Here is a 25,129-nt window from a genome sequence, read left to right as displayed (position 1 = left end):
TCATCAGAAATCTTGCTATTATTCGTTTAATATTTAATAATTACAAATGCAGCATTCAGGCTGTCCATCTGTTCTCCTTTTCCTTTGCTTTGGGATGGTATGAGAGCAGATCAGGTATAAAGGGTGAATTGCAGACAGGTTCAGTAGGAGAAATTGAGTTATAACCTCAAGGCAGAATGGTGTCCCTGAGGCCCTAGGCTTACCCTGAGGCCAAATAGCCAGTATTGCCAATTTGAGACTGACCTAGTTAATCTCTAGGGACTCTTCCATCTCTAAAATTCTATAATTCTATAATTAGGCCTATGATCAAATATCAAATGCTGAATAAAGTCGAGTCACCAGCATTTATTAAATATCTACTATGTGCCAGGTACTGTGCTAAGTGTTAAGGATACAAAATGGGAGGAACAGTCCCTTTTCTCAAGGAGCTCACATTCTAATGTTGGAGTAAACATGCAAACAACTATAATAAATAAGATAGAGACAGGAGAAATTGGAGATAACTTCAGAGGGAAGTTACTAAGATTAAGGATTATAGGGAAAGGCTACTTGCAGAAGGTAAGACTTGAGCTAAGTCTTCAAGGAAGCCAAAGAAACCATTCATCTCCCATAGTTAAGGAATCATTTATGGTTGATGGAGAAAGTGGTTCAGGAAGAAGTAGAGAGCTTCATCAACATACTGGGAGTCTTTTTCCAGACAGGTTCCTGGAAGGCTGGGGAGTGGTAGTACTAGGTCAGTCCAAAGAGGTGTACAGTTAGGTTACACCATCAGGTCACTTCCTATTTTAACCAATTATTCTTGATAACTAAGAGGCAGCACTGAAAAAATACCAAAAAATACAAAGAGGCAGAAAAATTAAACTTCATAGTCTATAACATTACCATCAGCAGCAGCAGCAGTTTAGTGCCAAGAAACAACATATGGATGCAAGGAGTAACTTAATTATGAAGTACTGAGTAATGATAAGGACAGGGAATAAATTATAAAACTATGTGAAGCCTACCCCTTTGAAGAGGTACAGAGGTATTGATTGGTTTGGGTGATTATTTTTCCTCTTTCCTGCAATCTCTCTTGTAAGAGATAGAGCCGTTCTCGTCTGAATGTGGGGGAGGGAATGATTTGAAGAAATCTGTTTGTAGCTTTGGAGCCAGAAGACCTAAGTTGAAGAATTCCTGCCTGTGACGTACATTGACTATGTGACCCAAGGCAAGTCAGCACTCCTAGCAACTCTCTAAGACTGGGTCTCAGAGAAGGTGCCAGGAGGATGGTTCCTCACCTCTAAGTTCTTTGTCTCAGTGAAATCACAGATCCAGTCCTTGTCCCTCTTCTTGTTCACTGTCTGCTAAGCTGGATTTTCCTACAAAAGGAATGCAAGTTTTGCCAACACCCTCTAAAATGTAGTGCCATGGTATAAAATTCCAGTCACCCAACCCCAATTACAAATTACTATTTTTAATCCCAAGTGATGGAATGAACCTTGAGTTGGCCGCAGTCTACCTGCAGCCCCTGCGTGAACTCTGTGGGTTTAAATAAGAGTGAACATTACCCTTTTGCAAGCCTTCTATGGAACCATCAATCAGCATATTGTGTGAAACATAAATTGATTGCTATCGAAAAAGGGATATAAAAGATAGCATTCATAAATTGTGTTTCATATATTAGAGGGTATGCGTGTTTGCTATTTATTGCTGCTATAACACTACAGCAATAATGCATGTCATGATCATGATTGGATGCCAGCCAAAGTCAAGACCGCAAGTTTCATCATGGAAGTCACATTTCTAGACTATAAAAACCATTTAGTACAGGAAAGCATAAGCTAATGATTTGATTAGAGGTAAATTTTAGGAAAAATTTTTATGTTTTTTTTTCCTAAGCTGAATTTAAAAAGAAAATTATTGATGTCTCTAACTTCTGTCTTTATGTCACCACTATCCTCACCATCACTAGCATCACTACCATTCTTATTTCTACATTTCCCTTATGAGTAAGGAAAAAAACAGTTTAAAAATAACCAACCAAAAATGACCATCCAGCACCATGTCCTTTTAGCCAAGGAAAATACAAAGGTAGTTTTCCTCATCTCGTCTCTGGAGTCGAGAGTCATCTTTAGAATTTCAGAGCAATTGACTTTGTATTAATATTCTGTTCATTTTTATTACTGTAATTGTGTATATTGGAATTTTTTGGTTCTGTTTACTTCACTCTTTGTCAGTTCAATATGCCTTCCACATTTCTCAAAGTTTCCTCATATTGCTCCTTTCTCATCATGCCATAATATTCAGTTACTTTCATATGTCACAGTTTGTTCAGCCATTCCCTAAGCTATGGTCGCTCACTTTATTTCAAGTTATTTTTGCTAACACAAAAATGTTGCTAAGAATATTTTGGCACACATGGAAACTATCTACCTGTCTTTTGCCTCCTTGGAACTACAACTTCATCAATATTTTTTGTTCTTGTATTGCTTAGATTTCCTCCTATATCTTCCTCTACCCCTGGCCAATCCTATGATAAAGTCATCTCTTATAAGAAAAAAAGTGTTTTTAAGAAGAAGAAAAGGGGAAAACCTTGCAAAATTAATCAACATATCTACACTTCTTCAAATGATTCAGAGGAGGTTCATATAGTTTTATAATTTCTATATTGACATTATTTAGTATATAATAAATAAGTTGCCATTTGGACATATATATATATATATGTATATATATATATATATACATATATATATATATATATATATAGTTTGTTTTCCCTAAATTGATGATCATCATCATGATAGTGTTATGGTACATAAAGGATTTAATCTTCTATCTCTTTTGAATTTATTCATTTTTTCTGTGTTTTAATACGTGATATGTTTCTGTAAGGGTACCATGTGATGCTGAAAATATGTATTTTAAGATTTCCTAAGAGAAAATGCCATTTGTTTCAATTATTAATTCTAAAGTACTATGTTCAATTTTATATTTTCCTTTTTTCTTATGTCTTTATTAGATTTATCTACCTCTGAAAGAGGAATTGTAAATTCTCCTGTAATTACTGTTTCACTGTCTTTGAACAATTCAATTAACAATAATTGAATTTTCATGAAGTGATGCTTATGCCACTTGGTGCATATTGATTTAACAAAGATATTATTTAATGTTCTTTGGTGCCCCTAAAGTTAATGTCATTTTTTGTGTCTCTTGAGATGGCAGGTTTTTAGCCTTATCTGATAGCATAGCAACTTTTTATTCACCTAATGCATAATGAATTTTGTTCCAGGATTTCACTTTTATTTTATCTTTGTATTTTTAGATAAATTTCTTGCACAGTAATTAATTGTGCAGAGCTCTAAAAATAATTTCACTATTCTCTTTCATTTTCCTGGCTTTTTTAGTTTGGTCACATCAAAGGTTAGGATGCATTGGCATTTCCTCATTGGATTTCTTTTGTATTCTTACTTCCATATGCTTTTGCTTTTTCATTTAAATCTTATTTATTTTATATCTTTTGTTCTTACATCCTCTTCCTTTCTAGTTATACTTTTCCTTTTCATCTACCCAGTGAGGCATCTATTTTAATAAATATTTAAAAAAAATAAAAAAGAGATAAGTATAATAAAGCCAACCAGCATTACTAGCTGTGTCCAACAGCATGTGCAGTAACCTACATAAAGAGTCTTCCACCCAGATCTGCAGTGGAGAGAGGGCAGTTTCACTTCATCAACTCTTCTTCTGGTTATTATAGTATAAAGTTTCAGTTTTGATATTTTATTCATCCCATTTATATTTGTGTAGACATCGTGCATATATTTCCCTAGTTCTACTTCACATTTCATCAGTTCATATGCTTCCCCATGTTTATATGAATTCCTCATATTTATTGTTTCATAAATTCTAATACTATGCCATAGTTTTCATGTATTATTATTTGTTTAGTAATTTCTTAATAACCGAGCAGCTACTCTGCTTCCAGTTCTTTGATACTACATCATACTGATATAAAATTTTGATCAATATATGACCTTTCTTTTTCTCTTTGATCTCCATGCTATACATGCCCAGCAGTATAATATTTGAGTCAAAAGTATGACAATTAGTAACATTTTTAAAAGCATAATTGCAAATTTTCTTCTGGAATGGTTCAGCCAGTATCTAACTCCATCAATTATGTATTATGGTTTCTGTCTTTTCACACCCCCTCAAATATGAATAAATGAATGACAAAAAATACATTGTTAAGCACATTTTTGCTGTCAGGACCTGTGCTAAAGGATGGGGATGCAAAAATTTAAAGAGAGATTCTCTGTCCTCAAGTAGCTTATATTCTAATAGAGGAAAGCTGTTGCTTGTCCTTCATTGTCAAAGAGGACCATGACATCAGGAAGGTGATATCATGACTTGCAAGTGAATTGGATTTAAGTTAGAGAGTGCTGTTTAAAGTTACCAGCCTCACTTTCTCCTCCAGAGCCATCTGGGCTCAGTGCCAGGAAATAGATTAGGATGACTGAGATGGTCCTTAATAGAGGAAAATATCACATTTAAGGAAGAGATGATGGTGGAAGGCAGTTTTATTCTTTGGAAGTAGACAATATGGAAAAGAGGGAGACTCCGATGGCAGGTAGAGGATGAGATGGCTGGATGACATTTGAAGGCAAAGCACAGTCTCATGTCAATGGCTCACCAGAAGGTAAATGGTATTAAGTATGCACACACTTAGTCAGGCACCAATTAAGTGAGTTGGGCCATAGGGACTGAGCTCCATAGATCAGTGCTTTAACTTCACCAGGCACTGGGGCATGTATGAGGAATACATTGTTATAGAGATCCAGGCCCCAGGTTGGATGTGGAATATGTTGGCTTTTTGTTTTTGTTGTTATTGTTTAGTTCTTTTTAGTCCTGTGGCACCATTTGGGGTTTTCTTGGCAGAGATATTAGAGTGGTTTGCCATTTCCTTCTCCAGCTCAGCCAAACGGGGGTAAGTGACTTGCCCAGGGTCACACAACTAGTAAGTGTATGAGGACAGATTTGAACTCAGGTCCTCCTAACTCCAGTCTGGCACTCTAACCACTGAGCCATCTAGCTTAGGTAGGGACATTGACTATCCCCATCTTTTAACCTCTTTGCTAATTTGCTGGGAGTAAGGTTTAACCTCAAAATTGTTTTGATTTGCATTCACCTTAATATTAATGATTTGTCATAGACTTTCATATAGTTTTTAATGCAGTTCTTTTCAGAACTGTTTGTCTTTCTCCATTTTTTCTCAGCACTTTTTCCCTAGGATCAGTTTTGCTTGTACTAATTTGATGCTAGCATATTCCCATAGGTTCTCTTACTCATTCCTGTTTACCTGCTTTATCCCTAGTTGTTTTGCTGATGCTTTCTTTTCCTTTCCTTTCTTTTCTCTTCTTTCCTTTTCTTTCCTTTCTCTTCTATTTATTTTCCTTCCTTCCTTCCTTTCTTTTTTTCTTTTTCTCTTTCTTTCTTTCCTCTTTTTTGTGGGAGAGGGTGTTTTGTTACTCCTAGAAATATCAGTTCATGAAGAATTCAATGAAATATGGTGGTAGTTACTCTGCATTCCACACCATGAGCTTCTAGGTGTTCCCCGCGTTTCCTTACCATGACCACTAATACCTCTTAATGCCAGTGTGTTGTGTCTGTGTCATTTTTGTGTCCCCTCCTATAACCTTGGATACTAGCTATCTTCAAATGGCTACATACTGTCTCTTGTGGTGATTCAGTCATATAAATAATGAATCTTGCATAGAGTTTTTCTCCTAAGATTGGCATTTCTTCAATGTGAAAACCACTATAAGGTCCTTTCCTTTCTCCCTTCACCCCACCAACAAGAATAACAAACTTAAATGCCACCCTTTCACTTCTCTTTCTAAGGCAAAAACGCCTTTCCATTTCTCCACATACTAGACCATCCTCTCCCATATCCCCCCAATATTATCTGAGGACTGAAAGGGGTACTGTTTTTCCTTTGTGAATATCCAGCCAAAAGAGAATCTGTTTGCTGTTCTCCTCTGATCTTAGTCCATTTCTCTAATTAATTGACTGACAACTGTGCAATCCCCTCTACGAGGCTCAATGCTATTTGTGTTACATCATGTTGCTTCCTTGGTATGCTTTTGTTATTATGATTATGATTTTATGGTCTGTGGAGATTACAGGAAGCTAAATGGAATGGTGAATTAAGTGTCTGACCTAGAGTTAGAAAGACCTGAGTTCAAATCTTGACTCAAAGATTTACTAGTTGTATGACTCTGGGCAACTTACTTAACCTCTATTCCTTTCAATATGCCATCTGTAAATGGGGATGAAAATAGCATCTACTTCCCAGGGTGGTTGTAAGGATATAATGAGATAACAGTTTTAAAGCACTTTGCAAACCTTACATTGCTACATAAATGCTAATTACTGTTATCTAAATGATATGTGTCCTTTTTTTCCCACTGGGATTTTTAATTTTGTTTTCCTTTGAAATATACGTATTTATTATATTATGGCCTTTTCAGAATTCTTTCCTCCTCCTCCTCCTCCTCCTCCACATTCTCCTTCTCCTCCTCTTCCTCCTCCTCCTCTTTCATAAGTCTCACAATTCAGATCTGTCCCTGGACCCTTTTCTCCTTCAGTCTTTTTCTTGTATGTCCAATATTTCATCTATTTTCCTGCCTGCATGTTTTGTCTTGCTCAGACCCCTAATGTTACGTGTGTAGAGCCTTGTTACATCAGAGTGTGTGGAGACCCTCTGTCGACTCTACTGGGAGAGGATCAGTTGCACTTGGGTCTCCTTGCCTTTTCCCTGGAATTACCCATATGAGTAGTCTGGGAAACACAGGCCCATCAATTTTTGTGTGTTTATAGATTGTAATGAGTAGCATGGAATAAGGGTATTATCTTAGGAACTTTAAGTATTTTGTGCCGGGAGGTTATTTCAGGAGAATTTTACCTTCTGCAGATTTTCTGTTTTCTCACCTTGTTGATGCAACTGTAATTACCATAGATTTGCCATGTATTTTTCAAATTTTCAGGTTGTTTGGTTGAGACAATTATGCTGCAAACATCTACTTTGCTATCTTCCCAATCATGTGATACAAATAATCTCCTCCTTTGGTTTTTGATTGACATGGAGAGAATGCATCATTATTAACAAAAAATACAAAGCAAATAGTAGCTGTGAATATTATTTCTAGCTCCGGATGTTCCACCCTATCTCTGTTCTCACCAGACTTTCCACTTTATCCTGTTTAGGTTTTGATACGTACTTTACATCTCGTACATTAGAGAACAACAGAAGAAATGTGTGGTTTGCAGAGTATTGGGAGGAAAACTTCAACTGCAAGTTGACAATTAGTGGGTCCAAAAAAGAAGACACTGATCGAAAATGCACAGGTAATCTTATTCCCTTTGTCCTTCTGCTGCTTCTCTATGCGGCCTGCATTGAAATGTCTGCCTAACTGACAGAAGGAAGCTTGGCTGGAGACAAATTGGATGACTAAATTGAATTTACTAAATTTTGCAGAAAATGGAGCAGAGACACAAGCCTTGCTGAATAAGAGGACTAGCAATAGGGAAAAAGTCTTTTCAGTCTGTTTGTCTGTCTCTTCATAGTTGATAATCCCCATTGATTCTATACATTCTATGAGGTGGTCAACTGTCTTTGAATGCTTTCTCTGATAAATATTGTTATATCCAGGACTACAAAGTAATTTTCCCACTGACTGCAACCTGTGTCAAATTCTATGTCTGTACCTTTAACCTATATTAAGCATAATGTATATGAATACTACAGCAAAGATGCTGGAATCCCATAGTGAATAAAGCACAAGATTTGGAATAAAGAAAACATGGGTTTGAATCCTACCTGCCCATCTGTGGTCAAATCATTTCACCTCTCAAAGTTTCCTCATTTATAAAATGGGGGGTTTTAAGGATCAAATGAGATAATGTATTTCAAGTGCTGTGGAGATAGGATGATAATCAAATTAATAATAATAATAGTTAATAACATATAGCTATCCATATGCTAACCAATTCCTACTTTTGTAAGACTTGCCAGAACGTATGTTTCACAGGCATCGATATAAAAATCCTAGGGTTATCTCCTTGTCACAGCGAGGTACATGAGTAAGCCTTTAGCAGAGGGCAAGGAATGATGTAGAAGACAAGGAGAGTCAACTTTCTCTGTTATTTGGTATCTTAACAATTGGTGGGTTGTTGTTGCTCTTGGGTTTGTGTGTGTGTGTGTGTGTGTGTGTGTGTGTGTGTGTGTGTGTATGTATTGTTATTTGTTTATTTTTAAACTAACCAGCAATTCTCTGCTTCTTTGGTTCAATAAAAAACTATGTTTGCAATGATGACCTTGAGGTGGTATAAGGCCCTGAAGTGCCTTCTGAATCATCAATTCTGTTGATTATAGTTTCAGCAATTAGTTTATTTCTGTACTGTCATTATGCAAAAATTGGTTTCCATTAGTAATAATAGCTATTATACATTAAGACATATAAAGCAATTTATAATGTTCTCCCCCTGGATCTTCAGTGAGGTAGATACTTGTATTTGTCCCTGTTTTACAGATGACTGCACAGAGACACTAGCACTTAAATCTCCCTGACTCTAAGGCCACTCAACGGCATGATTACTCCTTTGGTAAACATTTATTTAATGTATGAAAGTTGACCAGGTAGCACAATTGAGAAAGTACTAAACCTGAAGTCAGGAGCACTTGAGTTCAAATTTAGCCTCAGACACAGACTAGCTGTTTGACCCTGGGGAAGTCATTGAACTCTCTGCTTTAGTTTTGTCATCTGTAAAGCTACCTTCCAGAGTTTTGTGAGGATAAAATGATAAAATATCTGAAAATCACCTTATTTAACCATAAAGCACACTATGAATGCTAGTTGCTATAATTATTATTATTAATTATTTAATTTATCTGCTTTGTACAAGGCCTTGTGTAAGATACCCTGGGGCAACAAAAGGATTAATAAGTCAAAATATCTTCCCCCAAGCAAATATGAGAGACAAAAAAATACCTTATGATGAGTACCATGGGTAAATAGGCGTTTTCCAGAATATATGAATAATACTAGTCATTTGTTCTTCATCTTGGATATTGACATTTTTTATAATACCCCTTTTTGCTATTGGAAAAAAAAAACAGAAAAATGGGAAAGTGTCATTTTTCCCCCTTTGGTAGGTCTATGTGACACTAATATACAGATGTTAACTAAAAACCTAAACTTACAATCTTGATTTTTTTTCCTTCATGATGCTATAATCCACATATATTAGAAATATTCAAATATTTATTTTTGGTTTTTCCTTGTTTAATTCAAATGTAGAGTACTTAGTTCAGTCACTTGTATGTTGTATGTGCTTAATTAATATTTTTATCCTTTATAATGTAGACAAGACTATTATATCTGTAGTAGAAGTGGAAAGGGAAAAAAAAAATTCTCACCGGAGTTAGAGATCTTTGTCTTAGACATGCTGCTATTGTCAGTATGACTTAATATTAGGCTTTCAGGTTTTTTGTTTTTTTGTTTGTTTTATAGTTGCTGTTTTTGTAGCATGGTAAGCTATGTGGTGCAGTGGACAGAACACCTGACCAGGAGTCAGGAAGACTCATCTTCCTGAGTTCAAACCTGGCCTCAGACACTTACTAGCTGTGTGACCCTGGGCAAGTCACTTACCACTTTTTGCCTCAGTTTCCTCATGTATAAAACAAGCTGGAAAAGGAAATGGCAAACCACTCCAGTATTTTTGCCAAGAAAACCCCAGATGGGGTCACAAAGAATCAGACACAACTGAAACAACTGAACAACAAACATTTTTATGGCATAGTGAATAGAGGGCCAATTTCAGAGTCAGAAAGACCCAGTCTCAAGTCTTGTCTGAGACACACACATTCTGTCTGTATGACCATGAAAAATCATTTAACCTCCCAGTGCCTCCAGGTAAATTACCTATCCTATCCCATCCCATCTCGTCCCATCCCATTTTTCTGTAGCAACCATTAATTAAAAATAAATACACTGAAATTTCAAAACAGCATTCTGAAAACAATGGAAAGCTATCATTTTTCCCCTCCACATACCTTTCATTTCGTGTACTCCAAAGATACCCTTAAGCACATTTACTAAAATAAGTAAATCTTCAAATGAATTACTTGTCTTTTATCATTCACTACTGCCACTAAAAGGAATCACATTTCTTGTAAGTGTCCTTGCCTCCATTCTGTCGAATGTGCAAATAAATAGGTACCTCTCTTATTGACCTTATGAGCATGAGCTTTTGATCAATATGTTTAGCTAAACTCAGCTGTCAATCTAATGATTCTTCTGAACTGCAAAGGCTCTGGGGTTAAAGGGGGCTTCATATTTTGAGTGGGAAGATTGTGTAAGGCCTTCCTTTTGGGGTTTTCCCAGTATGTGAAGTTTTGGAGAAAACAAGATAATGACAAATGGGTAGCAGAGGATTTTTAGGGGGGGGTTAAAGATAAATAGTTTCACTTGCTCAAGTGAAGAACTTGACACTGAAGTAAATATCCTAGGGGTAGGTGGGTGAATGAAAAAATGAATTGGAGTAAAAGGTATTGAGGGGTTCAGATTTAAGGATAAGACCAATTGAGAAAGAGAATTTTGGCAAGGTAACCACAGAATCCATAGGAGCTTGTCCTTGATCTACATTGGTGTCTAATCCAGCCCCTTTATTTTATGGATGAGAAAACTGAGATTTAGAGAGATTTCAATGCCTTACTTAAGGCCACACCATATTTTATATAAACATTGGATACTAGAACGAAAGATGATTTTGTATCAGGACTAGATAGGAATTGTCAGATTTATCACTTGTGTAATGCAAACCTGATCTGACATGGAGAAACTTCTCTTCCTACACACTATGATTAAAATAGTCCCTCCTGCTTATTAGTATCCTCCATCTTCCCATTGTCTCTTGATACTGGGCCTGGAATGATTTATTATTCATTCCTCAGTATGTGGGCATGGGTGACCACTGCTAGATCATATCTTGTATGTAATGACTGACCATGGTTTCAGAGAACCAATGATGAAGCATGCTACTTAACTTTTGAAACAAAGGTGATGGACTCAGTCTATAAAATAGACTCTTTTTTCTACATGACCAATATGGAAATTTGTTTTACCTGATCATGAGTATTTGTTAAAATGGCTATTTTTTTTCTTTTTTTGGTGGGAATAGATGGGAAGGATACAAAATATATTTTTGTTTATTAAAAAAAAACTTTAAAAAGACTATAATTGTAATGAGGGAGAATGAATTCAGTAGGTCACAATGAGTAATTTACACCTCAGTTGAGTTTCCCCAGAAATGCCTCCATGCGAAGAGAAGGCTTGAGACAAAAGAATGGAGAATCAGACACTTCTGAGGAAAGGGGTGGTATAAGATTGGGTGTGGATTAGGTGGGATGAGGAGGAAGGGAGCACGTGATAAAGGAAGAAAGCCAATGAATGTCAGAGATAAACTTTACTTTCACAATTTTCCTTAAAACTCATTCTGCATGGACTCATTCAGATAGAGACCTCAGACCTGCCTTTCAACATTATTCATATATACTGAAACTAATCATCAAAGAACACTGCCTGCCATTTTCCTTAAAAAATTTCAGGAAGGAAAATTTACTGCTCCTCTTTGATTATCCTTCCCAGGGCTTCCCAACCCTGACATTCTTTCTACCATCTGTCCCCTTTCACTGGAAATATCATAGCTGAGATGTGTACCTAGCTTCAGCAGTGACATAGTACTCAGAACACCTCTTACCCAGTCACTGCTGCCGGAACAAAGATTGAAGAGGAAAGACAAAAAAAGGATAAAAAGCCAGGAAGTATCAGCAGGCAGCTGAGTTACAGCCACCCAATGATAGCCAGATATTGGCATGCTGGGTATCACCTGTTGCTGCAATATTACATTATCATCTGACATGTGTGCCAAGGCTTGCCAATCTCTTTTCTATCTTCAGTGTTCACCTCCCCCCAGCTTTCTTTGCCTTAATTTCAGTGGAAACAGAGAGTAACTGGTATTCAGTATTCCATCATACACTTGAAGACTGGTCAAGCTCTTCTCTGCTTCTAGATAAATGTTTAGGAAGGGGATTTAACCAAATGTTTCACTAGTTGATAAGTAGAATATAACAGGACTGTTTTTTTTTTCTGCAGAGTCAGAGGCATTTAGGGTTAGATAGAGTAAGGTACAGCCTTGAATTCTGTTGCAAGCTTGGGGGAATGCTTGTGTAGTCCTGCTGCCACAGCTTGGTAGGTGTAGCGGGCAGGGGTACTAAGAGATCACATTAGGTATCATTAACCTTCCCTCTCATAAGTTCATGGTGTTTTTTACCCCATTGGGCTCGTGGTGTCCTAGACAGGGCACAGCTGAAATTGCTTTATCTCTTGCACATAATTCTTGTATTGTGGAGGTTTGAGAGATCAAGAGGATTGCAGAAAATATATTCTTCCATCTTGTTGTTCATATGACCCTGAAATTTCATCTGGGGTATTTTCCATACTTGTTTAGACCTTTTCCTAATGATGTTTCTAGATATGAAAAAAGTAGACATCTGTTGTGATAGCTGCTGATGTCTTTTCTTGGTTGCCTTTTCTTAGTAAAAGTCCTATCATCAATGTCTTTCAATTGGATGAAATCTTCTTGTGTTTGATAGCACTTACACTGTTCGCCTATGAACAGGCTTGAAAGTTATACATCCTATACTAATTGTTTATTTTCTATTTGATGGTCTCCGAGGATGTTAATTCCTTAAGTCCTGTCTTTTCACTTAAGTATTTGTGTTCTGTGAAGCAGCATATGTAGCTCCTGACTTTCTTATCAAAGAGGAAAGGCATAGGCAGTCAGCCTAGATACCTTGACTCCCACCAGCTATTTGTCCTTTATGGGAGCCCAACTAGAGAGGATAAAGCCCTACTGATAAAAATCCCAAGCCCCTTAATCACAAGTTGGCTATACTATTAAAAACAAAGTAAACATAAGTTTGTGTATTTTTTAACCTTACTCTTGAGAGGCATTAAAAGCCTCTAGCCTAAGTCAGGGGAAAGAGAGAAGGTGGAGGAGGACATGGTTTATGTCACTCAGGGATTGGAATAGTGATCTTTATTTTTGCTAATTACTTACTAAAAGGACTCGCTGTGAATCCATTAAGGGTAAGTCTGGCTTCCCAAGCAACGCATGGCTGTTCAGCATGATAGTCAAGTATCTTTGATGAATTGCTTTCAATTAATTTGGAGCTGCCCTTTGACATATATCCGTATTCATGTCTCCAATAAAGTTAAATTCACTCAATAACAATACATAGTTACTCTATGCATCTTTATTAGAAGCTACGTGCTGATTGGCTTGTCCATGTGGCTGATACACTTTCCAAATTTTAGATATATTTTTAAAAGTTCATCAAGTATCTTTAAAATAGTATCACCCCCATCCCAGATTTCCCACTTCCTTTCTCTGATCCAGCTTCTGGTCCTTACTTCACTTTCTTTCTTAAATGTCCTTTCCACTTCTGTACATGGTTCATTGAAGTCCAAATGTGAAAGTTTCATTATTGCATCCAAGAATCACCTACCCAGAAAAACTATGTATAATCTTTTAGGGGAAAGTGAATATTTAATGAAACAGAGGTCTTTAAAGCATTCCTGATGAAAAGACCAGAGCTGAATGGAAAATTTGACTTTCAAATACAAGACTCAAGAGAAGCGTAAAAAGGTAAACAAGAAAAAGAAATCATAAGAGATTCAATAAGGTTAAACTATTTATGTTCTTACATGGGAAGATGATACTTTTAACTCCTAACAACTTCATCATTGTTAGGGCAGTTAGAATAAGTATATATATAAAGAGAGCCTGGATGTATGATGGTATCTAAAAAAATAAATTAAGAGGTAAGAAAGAGTAATGTACTAGGAGATGGGGGAAGGGAGAGGTAGAATGGGGTAAATTATCTCACATAGAAAAGGCATGAAAGGGCTTTTACAGTGGAGGGGATGATAGGGGGTGGCAGGCATGCTTGAACCTTACTCTCATCAGAATTGGCTCAAAGAAGGAAAAAAAATACACATTTAGTTGGATAGAGGAATCTATAATGCTCTACAGGAAAGTAGGAGGGGATGGTCACAAGAGAAAGTGGGGCTGATAGAAGGGAAGGTGGATTTGGAAAGGTGGTAGTCAGTAGCAAAACCTTTTTGAGTAGGAACAGGGTGAAAGGAGAGAGAGAAGAATGAAGAGGGGGGAATAGGTTGGAGGGAAATATTCAGTAATGATAAGTGTAAAAACAATTCTCTAATAAAAGCCTCATTTCACAAATATATAGAGAACTGCATCAAATTTATAAGAATACAAGTAATTTCTCACTTGATAAATGGTCAAAGGATATGAACAGGCAGTTTTCATATGAAGAAATCAAAGTTAGCCATAGTCGTGTGAAAAATGCTCCAAATCACTATTGATTAGAGAAATGAAAATTAAAACAGTTCTGAGGTGCCATCCCACACTTATCAGATTGGCTAATATGATAGAAAAGGAAAATGACAAATGTTGAAGGGCATATGGGAAAATTGGCACACTAAAGCATTGTTGATGGAGTTGTGAACTGATCCAACCAATCTGGAGAGCAATTTGTAAATATCTCCAAAGGGCTATAAAACTGTGTATACCATTTGATCCAGCAATACCACAACTGGGTCTGAACACCAAAGTATTTTTAAGGGAAAATACCTATGCATATAAACATATTTATCAGGGCTCTTTTCTTGTGGTGGCAAATAATTGGAAATTGAGAGGTTGGCCATCAGTTGGGGAATGGCTGAACAAATTGTGGTATATGATTGTGATAGAGTACTGTTGTGCTATAAGAAATGCTGAGCGAGATGCTTTCAGAAAAACATGGAAAGATTTACATGAACTGTTTCAAAGTGAAGTGAGCAGAACCAGGAGAATACTGTACACAGTAACAATATTGTAGGATGATTAACTGTGAATAACTTAGCTATTATCAGCAATACTATGATCCGAGACAATTCTAAAGAACATATGATGAAAAATGCTATCCACCTCCAGAAAAAGAACTGATGGAGTCTGAATACAGATCAAAATATCCGTTTAAAATTTTCTTTTTTTGTTGTTTTTTGGTTTGTGTTTTCTTTTACAATATGACTAATGTGGAAATACGTTTTTCATGACTATGCATGTACAACATGTACCAAGTTCCTTGCCTTCTCCATGAAAGGGCAGGGATGAGGGGAAGAGAGAATTTTTACCTCAAAATTTAAAAAAAAATGTTTAAAAATTGTTTTTACGTGTAATTAGAAAACATTATATATATATATATATATGCATGTATATTTAAAAATTGTTTCATATTTCCCTTGTCAGGAATGAAACCAAGTCTATTCATCCTCATTTGCCCCTCCAAAGAAAATTTTTAGCTTCAACTTAATTTTTTCTTGTAGCTAGAATATCAGAGACAGTGTTTTAATAATCTCATAACATCTTATTGCTTACTGGACAAAGATCTCACATTTATGAGACATTCAATTAAATTAGTATCTTTAGATAGTTCAACTCTGTGATTCTCAGCATCCATCATTTCATTTTGATGACATTTATTCAATATTTTTTTTGTAGAAACAGAGGAGGTCATAGAAGACGAGAGATATTTTTTTGTGTCTTTTTGGCTCATCTTGGGCACCCAAATCATTGCCTTTTAACTAAACTTCTGCTCCACAGCTAACCTTATAAATGTAGTGTCACTGGGCTGATTCTTATAGCCTTTCCAATTAGGACAAAACTGCTAAAATTTTCCTTCCACTGACATATCCTTTTGTCATTTCAATCATCAGTCATTAGTCATCATCATTTTGGAAAAGTCACTTTATTTGTATGGCGTTCAGTGGTTGGATTAACTAATTTCTAGAACTTGTTCCAGCTCTTAATCTTTTAATGCTATGATAATCTTCATCACCATCATCAGCATCAGCATCAGCATCTTCCTCCATCTATCCATCCATCCATCCATCTATCCATCCATCCATTTACCTATCCATCTCCCCTCAGTTCTGACTATTAATACAGTTGTCCTGAAGATGGTTTCAGTGAACCAAAGAAGATGAATATCCCAATGCTTTCATTCAATTACAAAAAAAAATTTATCTACCTATGCCACAGAATATTGAGTATGTGTGCACATATGCATGAGTAATGACTTGTCCCAGGACTGATGTTTCTGAACTCCATTGAAAACAATGAGAAAATTATCATATCAACAACAAAATAACATCAACTGACAATTATGGTTTCTAAATTTTGCATAATATTTTACCATCCACCACCTCATGCGTCGAGCTTCACATCAACAATGTAAAATAGCATTACAGGTACTTTATTTCCATCTTTCAGTTGAGCAAACTGAGTCTCAGAGAGAGGAAGTGATTTGCCTATGATTGTATAGCTAGTAAGTGTAAGAAACAGTATTTGAACCTAAATGGCAATCCTCCCCTTTGACCCAGGTGTTCAGAGATTTCTGGGGTCTTGATAAGTGATCAGAGTAGGAGGTGCATTACAAGGAAAAGCTTTCCCAAACTATAAATGCAGTAAAATACATAGTAGTTTTCATCCTGTTGCTCATTAGTGTTAAATCAGTATTGTTAAATCACTGGTGTCTATCCTGAAAAGATTAAGGTCCGCTCTCTACCAGATAAAGTCAAAAGTTTCTAATCATAAGAGCACTTATTTAATGTTTTAAGGTTAGCAAATTGTTATTCAAATATTATATCTTATTTTATCTTCATAACAACCCTAGAAAAAATATGCTATTCTTATACCCCATATTACAGACAAGGAGACTGAAACCTAGAGAGGTGAAGTGATTTGCTCAGGGTCACACAGCTAGGAACTATTTGAGTTTGGACTTGAATTCAATTCTTCTTGCCTCCAAGCCCAGTTTTTATTCACTACCTTTCATAAGTTAGAATGGAAGCCTACCTTTCTCCTCACCAGGCGGCACAATGTGAAGTGAAAGCTCAGTGTTGTAGTTGTTGTTGGTCCTCCGTTCTCAAAGAAAAACATGACGTCACAGAGATGATGATGTGATATATAAGTGAATTAGATTTAATGAGGTGTACAAAGTCACCAGCCTCACTCTTTCCTCCAGAGCTATCTGTGTCCAGTGCCCAGATATAGGTCATGATGACTGGTGACGATTGCCCTGGATACAGTAGAGGACCTTGGCCTTTTCAAGCTAAGAGTTTTAAGAGGTTACAGTTAGACCGAGAGACAATGCCCAATCAGTGATCAAGGCTAAATAAGAAAGGCTGAGAAGAATGGACTCTGATCTAGTCAGACAACTACAACAGCATTGCTGATCCAAATCCCCAGCTCTAAAACAGTTGGGACATCCAACTTTTCTGTAAATTCTGATTAACACTTGTTGCTCACCTCCATCAAACTTTCCTATTGCTTCCTCACTGACAAGCAGTCCTTACCGTTAAGTGACAGGACAGGATTCCCAAGGTCCTGGCCCTTAAACACATCCTTCAACCTCTGGAGGTTGCACCAGGAATCTATTTATTTTTGTCTATGGCAGCCCACAAAAATTATGACTCTGTCATGTCTTACTGCTCGCACAGAACATTTGTCTAACTAGCATTACTGTTCTGCCAAGTGCTATTTTGTGAATACTGATTCATCAGATTTACCTCCTTTGTGAAAAGAAGGAACCAGACATTTAGAAATCTATCATTCCATGAAGGAACAATTTGACTTCCAGAAATTTGTTTTCTCTCTGACATGACAGAGAATGAATAAATGGGTGACATCTTTTTTGTTTGTAGTAATGAGGCATTGTGTCCCACTCTTAGTGTTTTCAAGTCTCACAATAAAAGAACTAGACTACAGAGTTGAGTTCCTATCAGCCAATTTCCAATATATAAAGATATTGCAGCTAAAGGACAGACACTGATTAATGGTCATAGTTAGAGTGAGCAATGAGAAAGTCTGTGAGTTTTGTTTCTGTTTGCATAGCTATCCTCAAAGCTAATATTTTAGTTAGGATAATCTTCCACAATAGGTCCATTAAAATCAATTAATATTTATAATATGAAATATAATAATTATAATAAATATTTATAACACTTTATATTTTGCCAGTAAATGATAAATTTTCAGAGTCTTCTTTTTTTCCCAGCTAGAGAACTGAATTCTCAGAATCCATTCATTTCCTAACAGCTCTAAGCAAGATGGAAGCATATGCTGAAATAGATCATAAGGAGAAGCAGAGGCAAAATCTAAGCATTTACTTTCTAATTATTCTTTCTTGGACTGGACCTTAATGATAATGTCCACTCATTCATTTATTTTTATTTTTTTACAGGACTGTTATTGGTTACTATATCAGTCAGTGTTAGATATGTGAATACTGAGATATTTATTGATTGTGGTAATGTCTATTTGGTATTTATGGAGATTTCTATATAAATTACATTTACAGATAAGTGATGGTTATCCTTTTACACACACACATATATACATATGTATACATGCACAAATACACACACACTATATATATATATGTGTGTGTATATATATATATATGTGTGTATATATATATTAATATATTTAATTTAGCCAGTTTTTGCTAGAATTTTTTTTTACATGGGATGTGTATTTCATTAACAGAAGATATTGGATATTCTTGATGAGCCATCTTTATGAAAGCACATAGTTGCATGGGGAAGGTGGTCCTATATTAGCCTTTTTGTTGTAACTTTCCGTGATCCTGTTTGCTTTTTTTTTTGCAAAGATACTGGAATGGTTTGCTATTTCCTTCTCTAGGTCATTTTACAGATCAGAAAACTGAGGCAAACTGGGTTGAATGACTTGCCCAAGGTCACACAATTAGTAAGTGTCTGAGGCCACATCTGAATTTAGGAAGCTAAGTCTTTTTGATTCTACATCAATCATTCTATCCATTGCACCACCTAGCTGCTCATACAAGACTTTTCGTTACTACTTTTGTCTTTTCCTTTGATGTCAAGATGTCAGCTGTTACGTCAGCTCTTTATATTATGGCTGTGGCCTTTAAATGTTTTCCGTCCTTGTCTCAGTTTGCTATTTCTTACTTGATGTGTTCCAAGAATTCAATTATTTTAATTCAGTTCAACTTAATTCAGTACAACAAATACTTTCAACATCAACATCCAACATTTACATCCCAAATATCTGTGATTTCCTTGATTTTGGAATATCCTCCATCAGTGCAGTTCATAATTCATCTGTGGCTTAATAGATGAGTCTTATATACATAAACATACTTTTTTGCTCTGTGGATAGGCTATGTATTATAATGGTGAGTATTTAAATACTGCTTTAAGATTTACAAAGTGCTTTCTGAATATTATCTCATTTTATCTCCACTCACCCTGAGAGGTAATGACCAGGGAGAGGACATTATTATTCTCACTTTACCTATGAAAAAACTGAGGCATACAAAAATTGACTGGCCTGGCTTATCTGTAATGTATGTATGTGTTTGTATGTATTCATATATATGTTGAAAGTCATCTAAAATTGTTTTATGCTTCTAAGATAATTTTAAAAGAATAACAATTTTAAAAGAACTCTATAACTATTTTAAAGCATTAAAATGAATAGAAATATATAAATAGAAATAATAATACTAACATTAAAAAGGGTAGCATACTCACTTTCTCAAAGGTTTTGTTTTAGTCATTTTAGTTTTCATTTTAGTCCTTTGTAAAATATATCACACAGAAATATCCTACGTGGAAATGTTTATCTATCTGTCTATCCATCTATCTCTCTATCTATCGATCCATCTATGTGGTTGTATATATATATATATATATATATATATATATATATATATATATATATATATATATATTATATATAATAATATACATACATACACACATGTATATGTATACAAACACACACACACACACATACACGTAGTTACCGTTTGAATTTAGCAAATATTATTCCCAATTGTTAACTGATGTTTAAAAAGGCAGGGTCTTGTGTTATGGGATGTTGTTTCATTTCCTGCCTTTTTCTGGTGTGTGATTTAATCTTGCTGCGGACTAGCTTCATCTATAAAATAAAAGGGTTGAGATGGATGCTTTCTTTAAGTCCTTGATAATATGATCCACCTATCTATCTATCTGTCTGTCTATCTATCTATCTGTCTATCTATCTATCTTCTATCTCATATCCAGTTACCCCAATGGATACACAGGGTCTCTTGAGCACTATATGTCAGGAATATAATTTGAATCTGGATCCTCTTGTTCCAAATAGAGGGCTCTTTCCATTACCATGCTGATTCTGGGGCTCTGCCATGCTAAATGTTTGAGTCCCCAACCTTATAATATAGACAGGCTTCAAGGGAGAGGGTAAGTCTGGAAAAGTTCTGTGAAGGAGATCTCTTCTGTTGCATTTGTGGCAAAGATTTACACAGTCCAGTTCTTTCAGGATTTCCTATGCCCAGAAACTTTGGATAGCGAGGCTAATTACCCATGACTCTTCACTAGACTTTTAAAAACACAAGGGAAATGAACAAATAGAAATAAATGGAATGGTGCCCTGGAACACTGGTCTTTCCACTGCAACAAATTCTTTCCTATTTCCCTCTGTTTTGTCCATGTACTGAAAGGTTCAATAGAGGTAACATGGTGAGGGCTCCTTTCTAATCCCTATCAGTGGGAGTCTGCATCTCTTTACTTAAATGTGTCCCTTGACAACACCTTGAAGCACAGTAAAAAAGGCTGATGAACCCCTCGGGTGTATGGGCTACAGCAGCTGTCTTCCCTGCTGTGCTCCAAACAGTGGGGCTTCAGTCATCCCTTCCAGCTTCTCTCTCTAGTCATTCCGGGTATACTTCTGGAAGCCATGAAGTTTGAACTCTCTAAACATACCTTTTTATTTCTCTGACAAGGGAGGCTAGTCATAAAATGAAATCACCATATGTCGCGCTAAATGCCATTTATCAGTCTTTGGACCAAGTTGTTAACAGGAATTATAATCAGCTCTGGGCAAAGTCTAAGAAAGCTTTGAATCATTGATGTCATAGTGATCTAGGAATGGGGAAAAACTCTCCCCACCCCATCCCTGCCAACGATAGACATTCATGAAAAGGAACCATGATTATTTGTATCTGCCATTTCTTTTTCATTGCCTCACTGTAGAGATGATTTTAAAAGTAGGGAGATATATACTTCATGTGCTTGAAAATTCTTCCAAGCTAGGCAGTTAATGAGAAGAAGATCCTCAATGAGAGGAATTACTGCCATGTATTCCCTCTCTAACAGTCCTTGTAAACAAATTGACTCTCATAAGCAATATGTGTATTAGGAAATAGATGCTTAAAGTAGTTTTATTAGGTGTGGGAAAAGGCTCCTGAATAGTTTACCAAGTGTCTAAATGTAAGTTAATGCTGAATATAACCTCACTTGGTAGCTTGGATAAGTTTCAAGTGGTAGAATTTGCTTTGTAAAAGAGAATTATGGATGCTAAGAGCATTATATGTGTTTTTAAGGAAATACAAGCAACAATACATAACTATTTAAAAATAATAGCTCTGTGTCCACAAGACATACAGATCTCTGTCATCTCGCTGCCTAAAGTAATTGTTATAGCTACACACACACACACGCACACACACACACACACACACACACACACACAGAGGATTGGCATGGTGCAGGTTCTTGAAGTTCCTGTATTTAAATTGTACCTCAGCTACTACCTATGATACCTTGGGCATTTCACTTCATACTTCTGGGACTCATTTTTCTCATTTGTAAAATAAGGACATAATCTCTAAGGTCTCTTCTGGTTGAAAATGTATAATCTTGTGAGCCGAACATGTGTTCGTGTGGATGGAAATTCCCTCCAAACTCTTGGGGCCCTGCTGTCTTGATTGCTGAGAGTCCATTATAGCTAGAAAGCCCCAGATGCATCCATGTTTCTTCATACCAGCCAGTTTCCATCATATCACTGTACACACACCATTGCTGCTCCTCTGTCCTTTACCCTGTATGCCTGTCCTCAGCTTTCTGCCTCTTGGCCTCTTGCTTTGGGAAATATCATTAAATCAAATAGCTACTAGAAAGGCCATGTCCTCAAAATTTCCTATTGTTCTATTCACTATTCCCCTTTATGGGTTTTACCCCTTTATTAGAAAATAAGATTTTTGCAGGTATATATTATCTTTAGGTTTTGTATTTGTATCAGTATTGCTAAGTGCCTGGCACAAGGTAAGCACTTAATCAATAGGTTTTAATTAATTCTTTTGTCTATGGAGAGATAATGAGGAGAAATGACACATATCAGGTTTTTAGGCTTGTAAAATACTACTTACATTATCTCATTTGAGACTCACAAAAACCCTGTGAGATTAGCACCTCAGGTATGATTATCGCCATTTTGGGATAGAGGAAACTGAGGCTGGGATAGGCTAAGCAATTTATTTAGAGTCCCAAAACTAGTTAATGTCTGCAGTGTGATTTGAAGCCAGATTATCCTGACTCCCAAGTCCAATACTCTTATCCTGTGCCTTGCTGCCTCTGGATCTTTTCATCATCGCTATTCTAAAACAGGTTATTTATCACCTCCAGTGACATACATATGTCACATTCTTGTATATAATTCACCAAGTGAGTTAAGCAGGTATAGGGGGATTCACAGACCCTCCCCTGAGCCCAAGTAATCCATTTGCTGTCACCATGAAAAGTGTACACATTTCTCCACCTATGCCTTTGTGCTTGTCATTTGGTGCATCTGAAATGTCCTTCCTGTTTTTGGATTGCTGTCTTGTCTTTTCTTTCATGTCAGCTTTACCTTTCTCCATGAAGCCGCAATATCCAGACCTATTATGAGCACTCAGTTGAGAACTTCAGATTCCAGGCTGCATCTGTTATTGGTATCACTCGGGTGACACTTAGTGTGTGCTGCCTTATTTCTTGTCTATTTTTTGGTCTTTGACTTGGCTCCTCACTGAGTGTATAAGCTCCTCGAAGTCTGGACCCAATCTTTGTAACTATAGTTCTTTACACACTAGTGTAAGAATACGGACATGTGATTTCATTGGTATAGGAAATTCCCTAGTGAGGAAGCTCCCTCTATTCATGAAGGTTGTTACCTCTTCTGTAAGTTATAACCTTAGTAAGTGGGCTACAGTGCTGAGAGGTTACACGCCTTACCTAGGGTCACACAGTCACGCATCAGTATTGGGACTTGAACCTAGGTCTTCCTGACTGGCATGACAACTCTCTATATACTGTAGCATGCAGCTGCTTCTTACCTTACAAACAGAGTTTTTCCTTCCTTCCTTCCTTCCTTCCTGCCTCCCTTCCTTCCTGCCTTATTTCTTTCTTTCCTTCCTTCTTTATTTCTTTTCTTCCTTCCTTCCTCATCAATAAGGAAAGGGTCCTATACCAGCTTCAGTACTGGAGCTACATAAAAACCTAGGGAAAATAGAATATCCAGGCAGAGAAAGTTGTCAACATTGTTAGCCAGTGCTGATTGGTCAAGAATAAAGACAGAGTCAAGGTCATTGGATTTATCATATAAGAGACTTAATAGCCTTAGAAAGGCAATTTCTATTGAATGGTGGAGTCAACAAAACAGATTGTACAGACTAGAAGTAAGGAGAGCATAGAGGCCTGATTAGAAATGACCATCCTCCTCCAACCATCACTGCCCCCTGTACTCCCAGAGGGGTGACTGATTCAAACTTGCTGAAATCATAGATCTTTTTGTGTGCTCCTGTATTCCCATACAGGAGTAGTGAGTGCCAGGAAATACACTAGCAGAAATGTTTTATTTTTTTTCATTTGAAGGAGTTTACCTTCTCCTGGGAAGATATGACATATACACTAACACTATGGACAGTTAACGAAAAAACTGAGAGGGAAACCAGCACTAACAAGTGAGAGCAGATGCTACTTGGATAAAGATGTGGGAAGGTTTTGATACCTGAGCTGGGGCTGAACCTTGAAATCTAAGAGGGGGAGATGTACAGGGACATTTCAAACATGGGGATAGATGACTTGTGAAAAGCACAGATATAGGAGCTGAAGGGGTGAATTAGGGAAAAAGCTACTGGAACAGAGTTTGTGAAGGGGAATAGTATGAAATTAGGCTAGCACTGTAGGATGGAGCCAGATGGTGGCTGGCCTTAAACAAGGCAGTACCAGAACCTGTTTTACAGACATATGTGAAATAATCTATAGATCTTCCTAATACTCTTTTATTTTCTTCCATTTAGAGTCTCCAGGGTAATTTTCTATAGGTACCCTAACAGACTAACTCTCTTGTGACTTGAAGTACTAAATTACTTTTATATTTCATACTTGGAACTTGAAAATGGTAGAACATGGGGAAAAAGTTTATTGGATCAATCAAAAAACTTTTCTCATAGGAGGCTGTGAGGCTAAATGTTCTTTTTCAAAAAAAAAAGAATTAAATTGTCAATGGTGGAATATCAAACTCTATGATGTAATCTAACCTATAGAGTTAAATCAGTGTGTTCATGAATCAGATTCCTACAAACTAACCAACCAATGCATGGATTAAGCACTTACAAGAAAACAATATTGCCCTTGGTTTCACTTGTTCTCTGAACCAACTATAAACATTTTCTTTTGGGTTCTCCAGTTTTGTCCATACTCAGTGGACCTGTTGGAACCATGATGAGGAGGCAGAGAGGACAGTATGATCATTATTCTTGTCCTGCCTGATACTTGCAGGCTTTTGTCTGCTTCTGACCCTAATGTTCTGTCTTTTAACTCCACTGTGTTATATGTTATGATTACATATATATATATATATATATATATATATATATATATATATATATTTATATGACTGGTGTCTGAACCGGGAATAATTCTTTCATTACCCATTGGCTTTCCTAGAGACAATTCAATAGACTAAAAGAGTCTACTGGAGTATAGAATAACAGAATTTCAGATATGGAAGGGATCTAAGTAGCCATTCACTCCACCCATACCTGAGTCTTACATATACCATATAAAGCAAATGGTCATTGAGCTTTTGAGGGTGTCTA

General features: G+C 36.5%; 1 protein-coding gene across 2 annotated transcripts in view; it reads left to right on the top strand.

Moving 5' to 3' along the window:
* The window catches only part of GRM7 (glutamate metabotropic receptor 7), a 1,033,386-nt gene that overhangs the window by 626,860 nt on the left and 381,397 nt on the right, over window positions 1-25,129 (top strand). For both annotated transcript variants that reach the window (XM_036739727.1, XM_036739726.1), the window contains exon 5: window positions 7,246-7,386. In XM_036739727.1, coding sequence (XP_036595622.1) covers window positions 7,246-7,386 — 141 coding nt within the window. The remainder of the gene's footprint in view (window positions 1-7,245; window positions 7,387-25,129) is intronic.

Source organism: Trichosurus vulpecula, chromosome 9, assembly GCF_011100635.1.
Source record: "Trichosurus vulpecula isolate mTriVul1 chromosome 9, mTriVul1.pri, whole genome shotgun sequence".
NCBI lineage: Eukaryota > Metazoa > Chordata > Mammalia > Diprotodontia > Phalangeridae > Trichosurus > Trichosurus vulpecula.
Note: the sequence above shows the minus strand (reverse complement) of the source record. Positions and strands in the feature narration are given on the sequence as shown.